The 15,003-nt window shown below is 51.9% G+C and overlaps 1 protein-coding gene across 11 annotated transcripts in view; it reads right to left on the bottom strand.

Annotated features, from left to right (window-relative positions):
• TCOF1 (treacle ribosome biogenesis factor 1) overlaps window positions 1-15,003 on the bottom strand; it is a 42,342-nt gene that overhangs the window by 9,710 nt on the left and 17,629 nt on the right. For 4 of the 11 annotated variants that reach the window (XM_009241185.4, XM_054556062.2, XM_009241186.4 and 1 more), the window contains 9 exons: window positions 14,664-14,852; window positions 14,223-14,471; window positions 13,933-14,130; window positions 11,506-11,643; window positions 11,140-11,319; window positions 10,816-11,016; window positions 7,413-7,523; window positions 2,517-2,703; window positions 572-708 (listed from right to left, as the gene is read on the bottom strand). In XM_009241185.4, coding sequence (XP_009239460.4) covers window positions 572-708; window positions 2,517-2,703; window positions 7,413-7,523; window positions 10,816-11,016; window positions 11,140-11,319; window positions 11,506-11,643; window positions 13,933-14,130; window positions 14,223-14,471; window positions 14,664-14,852 — 1,590 coding nt within the window. Of the gene's footprint in view, window positions 1-571; window positions 709-2,516; window positions 2,704-7,412; window positions 7,524-10,815; window positions 11,017-11,139; window positions 11,320-11,505; window positions 11,644-13,932; window positions 14,131-14,222; window positions 14,472-14,663; window positions 14,853-15,003 lie in introns of those variants that run through there. The other 7 variants (XM_009241187.4, XM_002816084.5, XM_054556065.2 and 4 more) reach the window with 3 other exon arrangements.

Here is a 15,003-nt window from a genome sequence, read left to right as displayed (position 1 = left end):
CAGACTGATATGGCCCAAAGAGCAATGAACCGGGTCTCAGAAGACCCGGGTTCTGGCCTTGCTGAATGCTGGTCACATCACAGCCCTTGGGGTGGGGATGTGTGCTAAGTTTTATGATCTAAACAATGCACCAGCCATTAACCCTAAAATGCCCAGCTTTTAGATTCAGGCAAGGACCAAATAAAAATGCACTGAAGATGGTGAAGCCTGGGAAGAATGCTGAAGTCACTATTACAAACACCAAAAAAGGGCAACTTTTGTTCATGGCATTCCAAAACTGGAAGAAAAAAAATCAAAAGCCCCGCTACGGTGGGAAATCTCATGAGGGACTCCAGCACTGCAGGGCTTGCTTGGCCAGGAGGCTGTGTCCCCAGATTACTCTTCCTCATAACTCGAAGGTGATTTGGGGGGTTGTAGCTAGGAGGCCAGAAAGCCTCTGGCTGTGAGGCCACGACCTCTGGAGTGTGGGGGTGACAGCAATTGCAGGCCATCCCATCAGCACATGTGGGTAAGTATGGAAGTAGGGCCCCACCCCACTGGCCTGCATTATCCTCCCTTGACCACCAGGTACCTGAGTGGCTGGTCCTTCCTGTTTCTTGCCATCTGATATCCGACTAGACTCCTTGCTGCTGCTGGCCCCAGCCATGCTGGCTTTGGGGGCTATTCTTGGGTGGGCCGTGGGCATGGTCACCACATTGGTTCTGCTATCTGAAATGGAGTGAGACGGGGGCACATCAGGGCACAAAAGCCCCATCACCTCCTCAGCAGCGGCAATAACCCAATTTACCAGCCTGTGCTGGTGATCTAGAGCTGTGCTCAGGGCTTACAGAGGTAGAAGCTTGTTTACTTCCCTCTCCAAGCCTCCCAGGCAGGAGATGTCATTACGTCATTTGACAAGGCTCAGGGAGCTCAAATGGCTGCTCTCGGGGTGACCCCAGGCTTCCTCATCCCCTCCCCTCCCCTCCCAGCTGGTCGGGCTGCCACTCCTGAGCAATGGGCCAGACCACCGGCGCCAAACGACTCTGCTTGCAGTGAAAATCGTCTCTCCTAAGAGTCCCCGTGGTTATCTGCAGAGGCCTGGTTACATGCATGTTCTTCAAAGCACTGTTTGTAACAGCAAACTCCCTCACCCTCCACCCTGAAACAAAACCCTCTGCTTCCTCCAACATGGTGCCGGCTACACACACTGCGGCATGTCCACCCAAGGGACTTCTTTGTAGCCATGAGGAATTGTGCTGCAAATATGTAAAGATGAAAAAACCTGATGTCATAAGATATCCAGTAAAGGTTACTGAACGTTAGATACAGTATGGTCTTGCTTTAAAAACACACGTATATCTTAGGTTTTTATAAAGTTAGCATTTGTCAAATGTTAACAGTAATTATTTGGGGGCAGAATTACAGGTGATATAGTTTCTTATGTGCTAATCTGTATTTTTATTTAAAAAAATACACACACGCACACACACACACCCACACATATATATGTATATGTATATATCTATGTAGGTAGGTAGATAGGTAGAGATAGGGCTCTCACTATGTTGCCCAGGCTGGTCTTGAACTCCTGGGCTCAAGTGATCTTCCTACCTTGGCCTTCTAAAGTGCTGCGATTACAGGTGCGAACCACCATGCCCAGCAGTAATCTGTATTTTGCCTGCTTTCTGTTTTTTTTTGAGATAGTCTTGCTGTCACCCAGGCTGGAGTGCAGTGGCACATCTCGGATCACTGCAACTTCCACCTCCTGGATTCAAGCGATTCTCATGGCTTACCCTCTCAAGTACCTGGGATTACAGGTGCCTGCCAGGCTAATTTTTTGTATTTTTAGTAGAAACGGGGTTTCGCCATGTTACCCAGGCTGGTCTTGAACTCCTGATCTCAGGTGATCTGCCTGCCTCAGTCTCCCAAAGTGCTAGGATTATAGGCGTGAGCCACTGCACCCGGCCTGTATTTTTAAATTATCCTATCAGGATCAGGTATTATTGCTTGTAAAACTGTTATAATAACTGTAATAGTAACATTAACCCTTTTCCTGTTGTCATTGGTAGAATCACAGATTCTCAAAAGTCAAAGAAACCTCAGATTGGTCCTGTATCTCGTTGATAGATGAAATCTCTCCCTGTAATGTCTCTGGCTTAGGGATTGCCTAACCCACTTTACATGTCACCAAGGACGGGAAGCTCACTATCACTCTGACCACTTGTTCCACAGGCAGTCAACTGACACAGAATTCTTCCTTAGACTATGTAGGAACCTGGTCCCTGCAGCTTCTAGCCACTGGTCTAGGCTCCATGCCTGGGGCTGGCACAAAAAAGCCCTGGCAACTATTCCCCCAGAACTGCAGGTCCGAGCCAGGCCCTAATCAGAATGGCTAATGCAGGGCCCAGAGACCTGAGCCCAAGCCTCTCCCAACCAACACCTTGCTATGTGACTCAGCCAGTGTCCTGTCCCTTCTGGGCCTCAATGTGGGGCAGTGCTGGCAGCCCCTCCCACCACTGCATGAGGGCTGTGCTCACCAGGAGTCAAGCACTGTGTAGCGGGGATCACGTCCTCATCCTCGCTCTCGGAGGAGGAGCTCCTGGCTGTGCTCTCCGAGGCTCGGGCCTTCCTCGGGTTGCTCGCAGCCTGGGCTTGTGCGGGTGTAGCAGCTGGGCCAGCTGGACTACGATTAGGGTCGACAAAAATCAGAGGGGGTTTAATCACCTTGAAAAACAAAAACAAAACACCCCCCGAGTGATTAAAGGCTTGGCCAGGGAAAGGAGGTGATGGGGTTAGGGGGTGTTTTACAAGGCAAGGGGTCCACTGAGCTCAGGGGCAGCTGGGCATAGAAGCCATTCCAGCTGCCCAGGGTGCCCCCTCCCACCCATCTGCTAAGACCCAGCACAGCACTTCACAACTCACAGAGCCCACCTGACCCTCACAGTGAAGCCCTACATTCAGCAGGATCAGCTCCCTTATACAAGTGGGAAAACCACAAGCCCAGAGGGAAAGGGAGCGACCCAAGGCGGCTGTCCCTACTGGAAGCAAAGCCAAGGCCAGAATGTCCAATTCTGCCTTCTTTCCCCGGCTGGCTTCAGAGACAGTTATTTGCTGAATGCAGGGGGTGGTCTAAGCAGTTTTCCAAGGCTGCCTGGTTGGAATATGCAATTCACCTGGGGAGGTATTTATAGTCTAGTTGCCCCCACCCCAGAGGTTCTGATGCAGCCCGCCTGATACGTGGCCCAGGATGAAACTCCCCAGCTATACCAATTCAGTTTCTTCAACAAAAAAATGCAGAAGAGAAACAAGGGTTGGGTGAGTGGGTAAGAACCAACAGATTAAGACTTACAGGATTAATAACGCAATGCCGTATGTGGCCTTTAACTGAACTCCATGAGACAATCAGGGAAATAGGGACAATGACTGGGTAGATCAACTTATCAGGTGTGACACTGTATCGTAGTTGTGCTTAAGAAAGTCCTTATAACTGAGAGCTGCATACTGAAATCCTGGTGGATGAGCTGACATGTCTGAGACTGGCTGCAAAGTAATCCAGGGGCGTTGGGGAACTGAGTGGAGGGTTTGCGTGAAACGAGCCTGCTCAGGAGTTCCTAACTGTTGAGGCTGGGGATGGTACGTGGGGGTTCTTTACATTATTCTATCTTTGGGTATGCTTTAAATTTTCCAAGGAAACAGTAAAAGAAAAAGCAAACAAGCAACAGCAGCTCCCTGGTATTCTGCAGGCCAGTCTGGTTTTGAACTGCACCATCCCTGAACATGTTCACTGCACACGAGGGCATCTCCAGGCCCATTTCCTTCCCGAACCTCCAGCTAATGAGAACACACATGGCTGTGAGCCAGGGAGCTGGTTAGGTCTACTTTCCATTCCCCAAATGTCAGATCTGGTTTGAGCTCCGCTCCCTCTCTGGCCAGTGAAGAGCTGGAGGGCAGGAAGAGGGAGCTGCCTGAGGCTGTGGAGTCAGGTCCAGACTGGTCTCTGCTGCACCATCCTGTTTACCCCTTAAGCCTGACTTAGCACACGTGGCTCCTCAGGGTGCTAAGGTGCTGTGGAGAGGCATAAAGTAAAAAGTAAAACAGAAAGGTGCCTGCCTGAGGGTGGAAGCTTCTCTGGGCTTAGGCCTTTCCTACCCCTGCCAAATAGCCTCCTCCGCGGCTGCTCTGATCTGCCACTTCCAGAGCCTTCCTTCCCACGGTATAAAAAAGAGAAGGATGGAAAGTGGGAGAAGGCTTACAGTTGAGGGAGGGGGGATCTATATATATGTGAAGACAGGAACAGATTGTCGGGGACGAAGAGAAGCAACGAACCCACTGAGGCAAACAATAGCGTCTTGGGATGTTAAAAGCAGCTCAGCAGCAAAAGCCTCCTGTTAGTTCCACCTGCCCACGCCACCCCACTGGGCCTCTGGGCCGTAGGAGGGAGGTGGTGCAGGGGGCTTGGTTGTGGGGGTCAGGGCGGGGCATTAGTCTGTAGAGTTCATAAAGGTGGGCAGTGAAGCTTGCCCAGGGTATGTGGGGAGACCTGCTTCTCATTACGCCTCTCTCATGACTTCACTGTGTGGTCAAGCCCCTCAACTTTCTGATCCTCAGTTTCCTGTTTAATGAAATGGCTAGTAGTTATCCCAGCCTGGGCTCATTCACTGGAGGGGTTCCAATGCACTGTGGAAACTGCAAAGCACAGTATACACAGGAATGTAGTTCTGGGGTCAGTTAGAAAAAAACTGATGGGAGTAAAGCAGCAAAACCAGCACTGCCTGAACATTTGGTTGTACCTCCCTATAGGTGCTGGGCAGTAAGGACCCAGAAGGAACCCAGGGATACCCCTATCTGTAGGTCTAATGCCTGCAGAACCAAACCTAGGGGCTTTCTGGACAGTGCTCACCCCCTACTGTCAAAGCTGAGCTCATTCTAACTGTGCCTTCATTCCAGCAAGTCACAGAGTGGGGAGAGGGGGCTGATGGCCTAGGCTGTGGACCCTGGCAAGGGACATGACCACAAGGCAATAAACACTCCAAGAACCTCTCTCAGAATTGCCTGGGGTTGGTTAACAGATCTAGGCCAGCCCCACTCCAGGGGACTGAGAAATTCTACTCTCTGGGGATGTGGCCTGGAGCCTCAAGGTCCACCCCACCCACCCAGGAAGTCTCATCCCAGAGATTGAGATGAATGAGGCTCAGAGAAGGCAAGTGGCCTCACCCAGGGTAACCAGCAAACTGGTGCCAGAGCCAGGATTAGAAGTTAGTTCTCCAGGCACCAGACTGGAGCTCCTTCTAGAACCAATTATGCTAGGCCTCAATTTAACACCCGAATTTAGTTTCTTACAGGTTTCCATTTTCTTTGATTCAATCTAAAACTTCGAGAGCAGGGCCTACGTCTTTGACAAATAGAAGAAGTTGGCCTTAAAAAATTATATTACCGACAAGTGAAACTGCATATATTTGTGGTATATTACATGATGTTTTGATACACATATACATTGTAGAATAGCTAAATTAAGTTATTTAACATATGCATCACCTCACATACTTGTTTTTAAATCTGGAAGCTATCCTGACCCCAGCACAGACTCTGGCCTGAGGTCTACTCTGCACAACAGGGCAGAGGCACAGTGAGGGGTCTAGGAATGGAGCCAAAGTATCTATCTCTGCCTCCTAGCCTGCCTCAATCCCTTTCCCCACTGGTGGGCTAATAAAATCAGACTGAAACTTGTCAATAGAGAGGTGCTCAATAAATGTACAATAATGAAAATAATCATAATTAGTGAGCTGGGGATTAGGAACTAAAAATCTCTCAATCAGGAAGAGGCTGCAGCTTCCCCAGGCTATGCCCAGCTTCCCTGGGCTATGCCCGTCTTCCCCGAATCCTCCTGGGGGAATGTACAAACCGCTGACTTCTTTCTGCTTTTTAAATAGAGACTCCAGAATCTTCAGGACTAACATACCAATTAAATGGTTCAGTTTAAGCAGGATGTTCATTTTAATTGTGTTAGTCCGCCCCCACAGAGAAAGGGGGAACGGTCCCCTCCCTCCCAGTTGTTTAGATCCCTCAGAGAGGCAGGTGGCCTCGTAAAGGCTCCACACAGAGCCAGAGGGCAATGCCCAAGCCCGGGAGAGGAGAGTGTCGGGGCAGCGCCAGGCAACGGGTCAGAATGTGAATGGCCTGGGCTCAAACACCAGGTCTGTCCACTTGTCATCAGCCATGTGATAATGGGACAGGTCCCTCAACTTCTCTGAGCCTCATTCCCAGTTCCTTAAAATGCAAACAACAAAGGCAGCTACCCTCATAGGGCTGTTGTGGAGATTAAACAGAAAAATGCAAATACAGGGAGTTACTGATGTTGGTGGTTGTTCTTTACTTTTGTTATCTGTGCTATTGGAAAGTGAGAGGCAGTGAGCACCCTATTGCTGGAGGTGTGCAAACAGCATCTGACCTTACTGATGAATTGATAACAATGTGGTATGTAATATTCAAAGGGAGGTGTTTCATGAGACCACTCTGGTCTGGAGGTTGCAGAACTCCAGGATCTGTGGTTAGGCCCTGGGACAGGGGAGCTGGTGCTCTGAGGTGCCTGGCAGAAGCTTCTGGAAGCTTGGGGCTAGAGAAGGACAAAGGGTAATGCTGTCTGATGGAAGGGCCAGGGTTCACACAGAAGCTTGGACCACACCAGCATGGCTGAGCTGGGCCTCTGGAGTATGGGGAGATAAAGTGGGCCTGGTCCCACCCTTGGGGGTGTAGCCTGGGCAGGACTGTGGCTTAAGCTCTGGGTGCAGTGGAGCACATGAAGGTATGCCACAGGCGCTTGACAGAGGGTCCTGGGCAAAGCTCATGGGATTTGAGAAGACTCCCGGTCCTAAACAGAAAACAGAGAGATATAGGGAGCCAGGGGACCAGCGTTGGCACCTTTCCTCAGCCTCTTATGAATCATGAGAATTTGGGGAAACTGCTTCATCTCTAAGGCTTGATTCCCAATCTGTCAAATGGGGCAACACTCCCTGCCCTTCTCACAGTTAACAGGCACCTTTTCTTAGGCAGGGGACTGTGGCAAGTACCTTGTGTGCTGGCACCAGTGCACAGAGGCAGGAGGGAGGTGCCAGTACTGTCCCCATTTTATGGCTGAAACATTGAGCCTCACACAGGGGAAAAGGCATCTGCCCAGGACCACGGGGCTGTTGGGTGGTAGAGCTGGGCTTCGCCCCAACACCACCTGGCTCTGAAGCCTGTATGTTTAACTGTGCACTGCTGCCTGCCTCACAGGGCTCAGATGAATGTCACAATAGAGGAAAGAGCTCTGGAAGCTGTGAGGTGCTGTTTAAATATGGCGAGATTTTCCCTATGGGAAAGATCTGCCCTCTCCTGCAAGGCCTGCCAGCCCAGCTCTGATCCTGCAGCATCTGCAGAGAGAAGGCATGGCGTACCTGGGTGAGTGGCAGCTCTTCCTCACTGCTCTCCGAGGACCTCTCTGTGTTCCTCTCTGGAGGTGCTGGGGCCAGGGTCTTGCTTCTGGCAGGTTTGGAGTTACTGTCCTTCTAAGGGGACAAGACCTAGATAAGCACGTGGTCGGGGAGAGGGGCATTTGCTGAGGGGGAAACAGCCAGTAGGCAATGACCCTCAGGCACTCTGGTTTCCAGGGGAGGCAGCGTGGCCCCTTCCTGCACATGCACAGGGATGCCTGCTGGCCTGACCTGACCCACAGCCACTGGAAACATGCTTCCACCCTGCTAGCTCCTTCCAGAGCTGACTCCAAACATGAAAGGGATTTATGACTCCGATACAGGGAGTTGGCCCAGTGTCTCGACAAGAGGTGACAGCAGCCTGGGACAAGGTTGCAGGCACAAGCCAGTGGTCCCAGCACAGTTCACCTCTGGTTGTAACACCCCCAGCCAAAAGCAGGAGCCGCCTGGAAGTGTTCCACTGGCTACCATCCCCTCCTGCTGGGGCAGGCGTGATGATGGGGGCTGGACCAATGAGCACTGCAGTCAGAGGAGGACTCAGAGATCCGGGTGGAAATGCTGGTGGTGATGGCAGCTCAGTGGTCCCTACTGGAATGAGGGCCCCCCTTTTCCCTACTCAGCCTAGCCAAAAAAGTAGGACCCAGGCTGCCTGAGCTTCCAATTTCTCAAGAGAGGCTGGAAGATTTGTACATGTCATTTCCAATTTTTAAATGGGGCAACTACAATGCATACTGCAGGTTGCCTCCTAACAGCCATGCCCCCATCTGTTCCTTGCTATTAGAACCCTCACTCTGTTCAGTGCCCCCTACCACATGCTTCAGGGAGGGTGGGCCCTCCTCCCAGCCAGTCATGGGAACTATTGGCCTCTTGTCTATGGCTAAGGCGGTAGTACGTCCAGCCTGAGGTCTGAGTAGCCTTAAGTCTACCCCCTAATCTTTTTTGAGATGGAGTCTTGCTCTGCTCACTCTGTTGCCCAGGCTGCAACCTCCTCCTCCCCAGGTTCAAGTGATTCTCTTGCCTCAACTGGGATTATAGGCCGGTGCCACCAGGCCCAGCTAATTTTTGTATTTTTAGTAGAGATGGGGTTTCGCCATGTTGGCCAGGCTAGTCTTCAACTCCTGACCTCAAGTGATCCTCCTGTCTCAGCCTCCCAAAGTGCTGGGATTACAGGTGTGAGCCACCGTGCCCGGCCTGCCCCCAGCACTTTAGGAGATGCTGCAGCCCTGCTATGACCATAAAGCTGGTAGAATGCAGAGATGGAAGAAATCTGGTCACCACTGACGCTCAGCTGAAGGAACCAGCTTTTCAGCAGCTGGAACCTGGGACTTTGTGCACTTTAAGACAGTCAATCTCCTTATTTAAGCTCTTTTGAATGGGGCTTTCTCCTGCAGCTTAGGCCATTCTGACTGATGGAAGAACTTGTTGAAAACTTTAAAACAAAAAAACTACACAGGCCAAAACATGGCTGGGGCCTATGTCTTAGTCTGGCATTTAGGTCCTCCATAAATCTACCAGTAACAAGCACCTGGGAGGGCCTACGGCCTGCTGGACAGCTGCCTTCAGTGACCATGCGCCTTCATGCCCAGCCCCTCTGCACACACTGAGGGGCCCTCTCCACTTTTGTGCCTGGTCATCCTTCAGGTTCAGCTCAATCATCTCCTCATCTTCTGGCCTCTCAGAGACCTGCTCTTTCAGCTGTCAGCACCACTAGCATACTCTGCGACAATCCGGTCACCTGTCTTGCCCCACAGACTGTGAGCTCCTTGAGGGCAGGACCAATGTCTTTCACCCCCAGTAATTGTTGGTTTGGTGTATCAAAGGCAGAGGTTAGGGCTAGGGAGCATTCATCTCAGTGCTTGTTTTACTCATGAAGAAAACAAATCTAAGAGGTTATGGAGCTTGGCCTGGCACAGGGACTTCCAGCTTCCCTTAAGAAATGGAAGATCTGGCCACACAGAAGGTCCATTTCCACAGTCATGACTGGTTGAAGCTGATAGGAACTGCCCCTCTGGATGAGGCAAGAGCTCCCCGGTCTGCCCTACTTGTTACCACTATCTACCATCTCTCCTGACATCTATCATCTCGTTTTATTATTTCTGTGACAGTCTCACTCTGTTGCCCAGACTGGGGTGCAATGGCACGATCTCAGCTCACTGCAACCTCCGCTTCCCGGGTTCAAGCGATTCTCCTGCCTCGGCCTCCTGAGTAGCTAGGACTACAGGCGCCCGCCATCATGCCTGGCTAATTTTTGTATTTTTTTAGTAGAGACAGGGTTTCACCATGTTGGCCAGGCTGGTCTCGAACTCCTGACCTCATGATTCGCCCGCCTTGGCCTCCCAAAGTGCTGGGATTACAGGCTTGAGCCACCGCACCCGGCTGACATCTGTCATTTCTGCCAGGCCTGCATCAGTCATGTCCATCACACACCTGTGCCCTGGCAGTGCTGGAGTTTGTCATCCTACACTTCTGTAGGATGTAGCAAGCCCTGCTATCTTCTGCAAGCAGACAGAGGGAATTGTTCAGATTTTTTTTCTCCCCACTCTCCAGGGTCCAGACTTTGCACTAAGCTAGACAAGCCCTGCCTGAGAAGATGCGCCTGCCTATGTGAGGCTCCGGGCCAAGGTGCAGGAAGAGACTTCCTCCATCTCTCCAGGACCTCAGGGGGACCTGTGCCACACTCCAAGCTTCCCTGGGACTCTGACAGGGAGAGTCATTTTGTATTACGTTAACGTATGCACAATAACTAACATGTAGATTCTTGGTCTCATATGCCTTGGTGGGAGATACTGGCCTAGCTTATAGAGCTGGTGGAGACCTCGACCTAGATATAGACCCAGGACACTTTTAGCTAGGGAAGTCTTCGTTTGGGGGGTTTTAGTAGCAGGTTTTACCTAAGGAGATGTGGATGACAGCAGAGGGAGGAGGGTATGGTGGAGCTGGAGTCTTAACCTTAACCTGGCCTTCCTTCCTTTTCCTTACCTGGCCCTAAACCCTGCTTTTTCACTTTTCTTCCTTTTTTTTTTTTTTTGGAGACAGTCTCACTCTCATCGCCCAGGCTGGAGTGCAGTGGCGTGATCTCGGCTTGCTGCAGCCTCCGCCTCCCAGGTTCTAGGGATTCTCCTGCCTCAGCCTCCCGAGTAGCTGGGATTACAGGCACCCGCCACCATGCCCAGCTAATTTTTATATTTTTAGTAGAGACGGGGTTTCACCATGTTGGCCAGGCTGGTCTTGAACCCCTGACCTCAAGTGATACATCTGCCTCGGCCTCCCAAAGTGCTAGGATTACAGGTGTGAGCCACCGCACCCAGCCCTATACCCCCGTTCTGAGGAGTGAGTGTTGGTGGCTCAGAAGCCTGGCAAGTCTCACCTGGGCAGAGGTCACAGCTGCTGGTGCCTCCCCATCACTGTCTGACTCCTCGCTGCTGCTCCCTGAGTCATCCTGCTTCCCCGCCTGGGCAGCTGAAGGCCCTGTCTTCCCAGGAGGTGTTGGGGCAGCCCCTTTCCTGGGGGACTCCTTGGCAGGAGGCAAGGCAGCTCTGATCTGGGGGGTCTTCCCTGAAGGCTTCGCCTGGAGTGAGAAACAGGATGAGAGGAGAGAGCCTGGAGGGTGGACGTGTGAGGAGACAGGAGCTGGATGTGGCAAAGGTGTTACATCCCACATAGGGGATGATCTCCATTCCCTCCCCCTCACCTGAGCTGGCGTCTCCGCCTCCTCCTCACTGTCTGACTCCTCCTCACTGCTCCCTGAGTCCTCCTCTGGCCCTGTCTGGGCCTGAACTGCTGTAGCCACGGCCTTCCCCACAGGTGGCACACATGTTGGGCCCCTCGCCAAGACGGTACTGTTCTGGGGGTTTCTCACTGGTGGCTTCACCTGAATTGCAGGGGGATAACAGTATTGGAGGCAGAAGTGATTCCTTTCAGGTCCCACTCCCCACCATGGCACAACTCCGAGTGGGTGGCCTGCCCATGCACGGGCCTTCTCCTGGCTGGGCTCAGTGAGTAGTCCTCCTCTCTACCCCAACCCTCCACAACTCCTGTGGCTTCTGGCCCCACTTGCCTTGGATGGAGACCTCTGTTTGGCTTGAGCAGCTGCAGTGACAACTTTTCCAGGGGCTGAAATTGTCCCTTTTGCTGAAGATGCTCTGGCGGCAGCTGGGTTGGCTTTGGCCTGGGTTTTCTTTACTGAGGTTTTCACCTGAGTGGAAAAAAGGGAATTAAGGAGGGAGAAGGTGAGATAGAGTAAAGCAGCTAGCCAAGAATACAGACTCTGGAGCCGGAGCCCAAGTCTGGATTCTGGCTCCTCCATGCAACAGGTGTGTGAACCTGAGCACATCACTTGATCTCACTGGGCCTCAGTTCAGTCCTCTATCAAATGGAGATAATAATAAGGCCCACCTACGGGTTATGATGAAGACTAAATAGGAGATTCAGAGTTTAACATGATGTCTGGAACATAATAAACACTCAAACTCATTGTGCGTGCCTTCCTTAGCATTAGCTAAGCACAAGACTACCTAAAACAAAGATGTTTTCCGGGCTCCCTTTCAGCTAGGTGGCCATGTCATTAAATTCTGGCTCATAGAATGTAAGTTGAGTGCCATAAAAGGTCAGAAACACGTCTCTTCCTCCTCCAGGCTAGACGGAATGCTGAGGTCAGAGCTGGAGCTCAAGCAGCCACGGCAGAACAAGATACTTGTTCAAGGTTTTCTTCAGCTTAACCTAGTCTTAACTGATATCCAGAGAACCCCCAAAAGGCCTGTCAGGGACTCCAACAAATAGAAGGAGAGCAAAAAAGAAGGAAATTCCCAGAGTGAGATCCCTGACAGGAGTGACAGCAAGCCTAATGTGAAACAGAACGAGGACTCTGGCAGCATCTCAAGGCCCCTGCCTCACTTAGGGATGGCATCTGGTCAGTGTCAGAAAACATCCCCATCCCCCAGCATTCCTCAAACACATGAGGTCAAGTGAGGTGAAGAATCAGGACTTCAGAAGAAAGATTCCCTACAGTGTGGACCAAGTATGACTCAGGCCGAGGTGCTCATCAGCAGAGCACGTAAGTCCTCCAGAGGGGAGCCACGTTTTCCACAAGAAACAAGACACAAGACTGACTTGACCTAACAAGTCTCAATACACAAAAAAGGATTGAAATCATGTTCAAAATATGTTCTCCAACCACAATGTGACTAAATTAGAAATCAACAAAAAGAAACCTGGGTAATCCCAGATATTTGGAAATTAAACAGCTTACTTCAAAATAGCCCATGGTTCAAAAAATAAAAATAAAACACCCACCTCATGGTACAGGTGGGAGGCTCAGAAGGGAAGACAAATATTTAAGTGATCTGCATAATGAAACTCTGTAAGGCATTGGGTCTGGAATGTGCCTGCAGCTTGGGAAAGAGGAGAGGCTGCTATGGAAGGGGCCCCTGCAGAGCTTAAAAACCTCAATGGAGGAATCTTAGGACCCTGAGGTCCCACAAGTCAACAATGAGAGGAGGACAAAAAAAAAATCGGTAGAAATGTGTGCTCTGGTACAGAGAAAAAAGAAATGACTAATTTCTGAGTGGTTACAGAAAAAAACAGAGCGACAATTAAAAATAATAAACAGTGGGTGGGTGAGTGCAGGGAGTGAGCCATCTTCTCTCAGCTCTTCCAGGCTGGGAGACCTCACTCCTGATCTGTTCCACATTAGCCTGGCCCATCGTCAGGGTGACAGAGGAGATAACTTGCTGTGTGCAGGTCCCTTGCTGGATGTAGCAGGTGAGATCTCACCTAAATTCTCACCCAAACCTGTGAGGGCTGATTTCCTGTTTATAGGAGAGTAAGGGCTCTGAGGGCTTACAGCACTTGCCAGGCTGTGGGGCTGAAAGTTGAACCCAGGCGGTCTGGCTCTAAACCCCTGCCAGCCATCCCACTACAATGTGCCGCCTGTGGCAAGGCACCCAAGCCAGGCACTCTCTCATTCCCTGGCCTCGCAGACTGCTTCCTTTGTCTGGAACACTCTCCCTGCCCATTTCACCTGGCCAACTCTTCCAGTCCATGGCTCAGATGCCGCCACCTCCTGTAAAAGGCCTAGATGGTCTCACCTGTCATGCTGTGCAGCCCAGACTCACACCCTCTATCTCAACCCCATCACTCCACACTGGAGGAGCATGTGCATGCTCCACAGAGACAGGACTTCCCCGAGGAACAGGGCTTCAGCAGCCCCAGACAAGGGCAGCACCTGGCAGGGTGGGAACTCCAGAGCTTGTGAAAACCACAGGGAATCAATCAGCGGGAGCTCAAAAGGCAAACAAGACAGAGACCCTGGAGCTCTGATGGGCAGAGGAGACATGGAGTGAAAGATAGGGAAGGAAGCTGTGTTGAGGCTACCGCTGAGGCTTCTGCACACCTGCAGGCAAGACTAGCCCCCAATCAAGCCCATCCTCAGCCCTGGCTCAGGAACAGGTGTGGGTGAGATGGGCCTGCTCCTTCTAGGCCTCACCTGTGCTGGAGATGCAGCTGCCTCCTCACTGTCTGATTCCTCCTCACTGCTCTCAGAGTCTTCCTGCATCTCAGCTTTCACCTGGGTGACTGTAGGCCCCGTCTTCCCAGGGAGTACTGGAGCAGTCCCTTGCCCCAGGGACCCCTTGACAGGCACTGAGGCCGCTTTCACCTGGAGGCCTTTCCCCACAGACTTCGCCTGGGATGAAAAGTGGAAGAGAGGTGTCTCCAGGAGTCCAAAGGACCATGTAGGGGCGGCCCTGAGGCCCGCCCAGAAAACACAGGCCTCACCTGTCCCACGGTTACTGCAAGACCTGTCTTCTCTTCCTCACTATCTGATTCCTCACTGCTTGAAGAATCCTCTGCTGGTCTCTGGGTGCCCCCAGCCACAGCTGGGGATGAGCCTGCTGGAGAAGTCACAGTTCCTGCTTTCCGGGGGGCTTGCGTGCCCACTCGCACAGGGGCAACCTTGGCAGATGCAGTGGTATTGGTTTTCTTTGGGCAGGCCTTGGTCTGAGGAATTTTCAGAGCTGGTTTTGCCTGAGGGGACACCAAAGAAAGGCTGGAGAAGGTTCCTGAACTCAGAGTCCCCCATCTGTTCTGAAGTGGATCCCCACTACTGTTCTGCCCCACCAGCCAGAACCCATGCTCTGCCTGAGGGAGCACAGCTCCCCAGGGGGCTGACTGTGTGGCAGATCAGGCCATGTGGCAGCCTCCTTCTCCAGGCCTCACCTGAGCTGCAGTCATGGCTGCTGGTGCCTCCTCACTGTCCGCACTGTCCGACGACTCCTCGCTGCTCTCCGAGTCTTCCATGGGCTTTTCAGCCTTGACCTGGATGGCTACAGGCCCTGCCTTCTGAGGGGGCCCCTTGGCAGGACTGGAGGCGGGTTTGGCCTGGAGGATTTTCCCCAAGGACTTTTCCTGGAGTGAGATACACAGGATCGGGAGAGGGAGCCCAGGGTAGGTGTGTGCACATATTAAGAAACTAAGGTTGTAGACAGTCTCAGTGTGAGGCTGGGAGGCCACAGGCAGCTCCACTCTGAGGGGAAAAAAAGAGCCTTACAGGAAGGGG

Source organism: Pongo abelii, chromosome 4, assembly GCF_028885655.2.
Source record: "Pongo abelii isolate AG06213 chromosome 4, NHGRI_mPonAbe1-v2.0_pri, whole genome shotgun sequence".
NCBI lineage: Eukaryota > Metazoa > Chordata > Mammalia > Primates > Hominidae > Pongo > Pongo abelii.
This window is presented reverse-complemented; position numbering and strand designations above follow the sequence as displayed.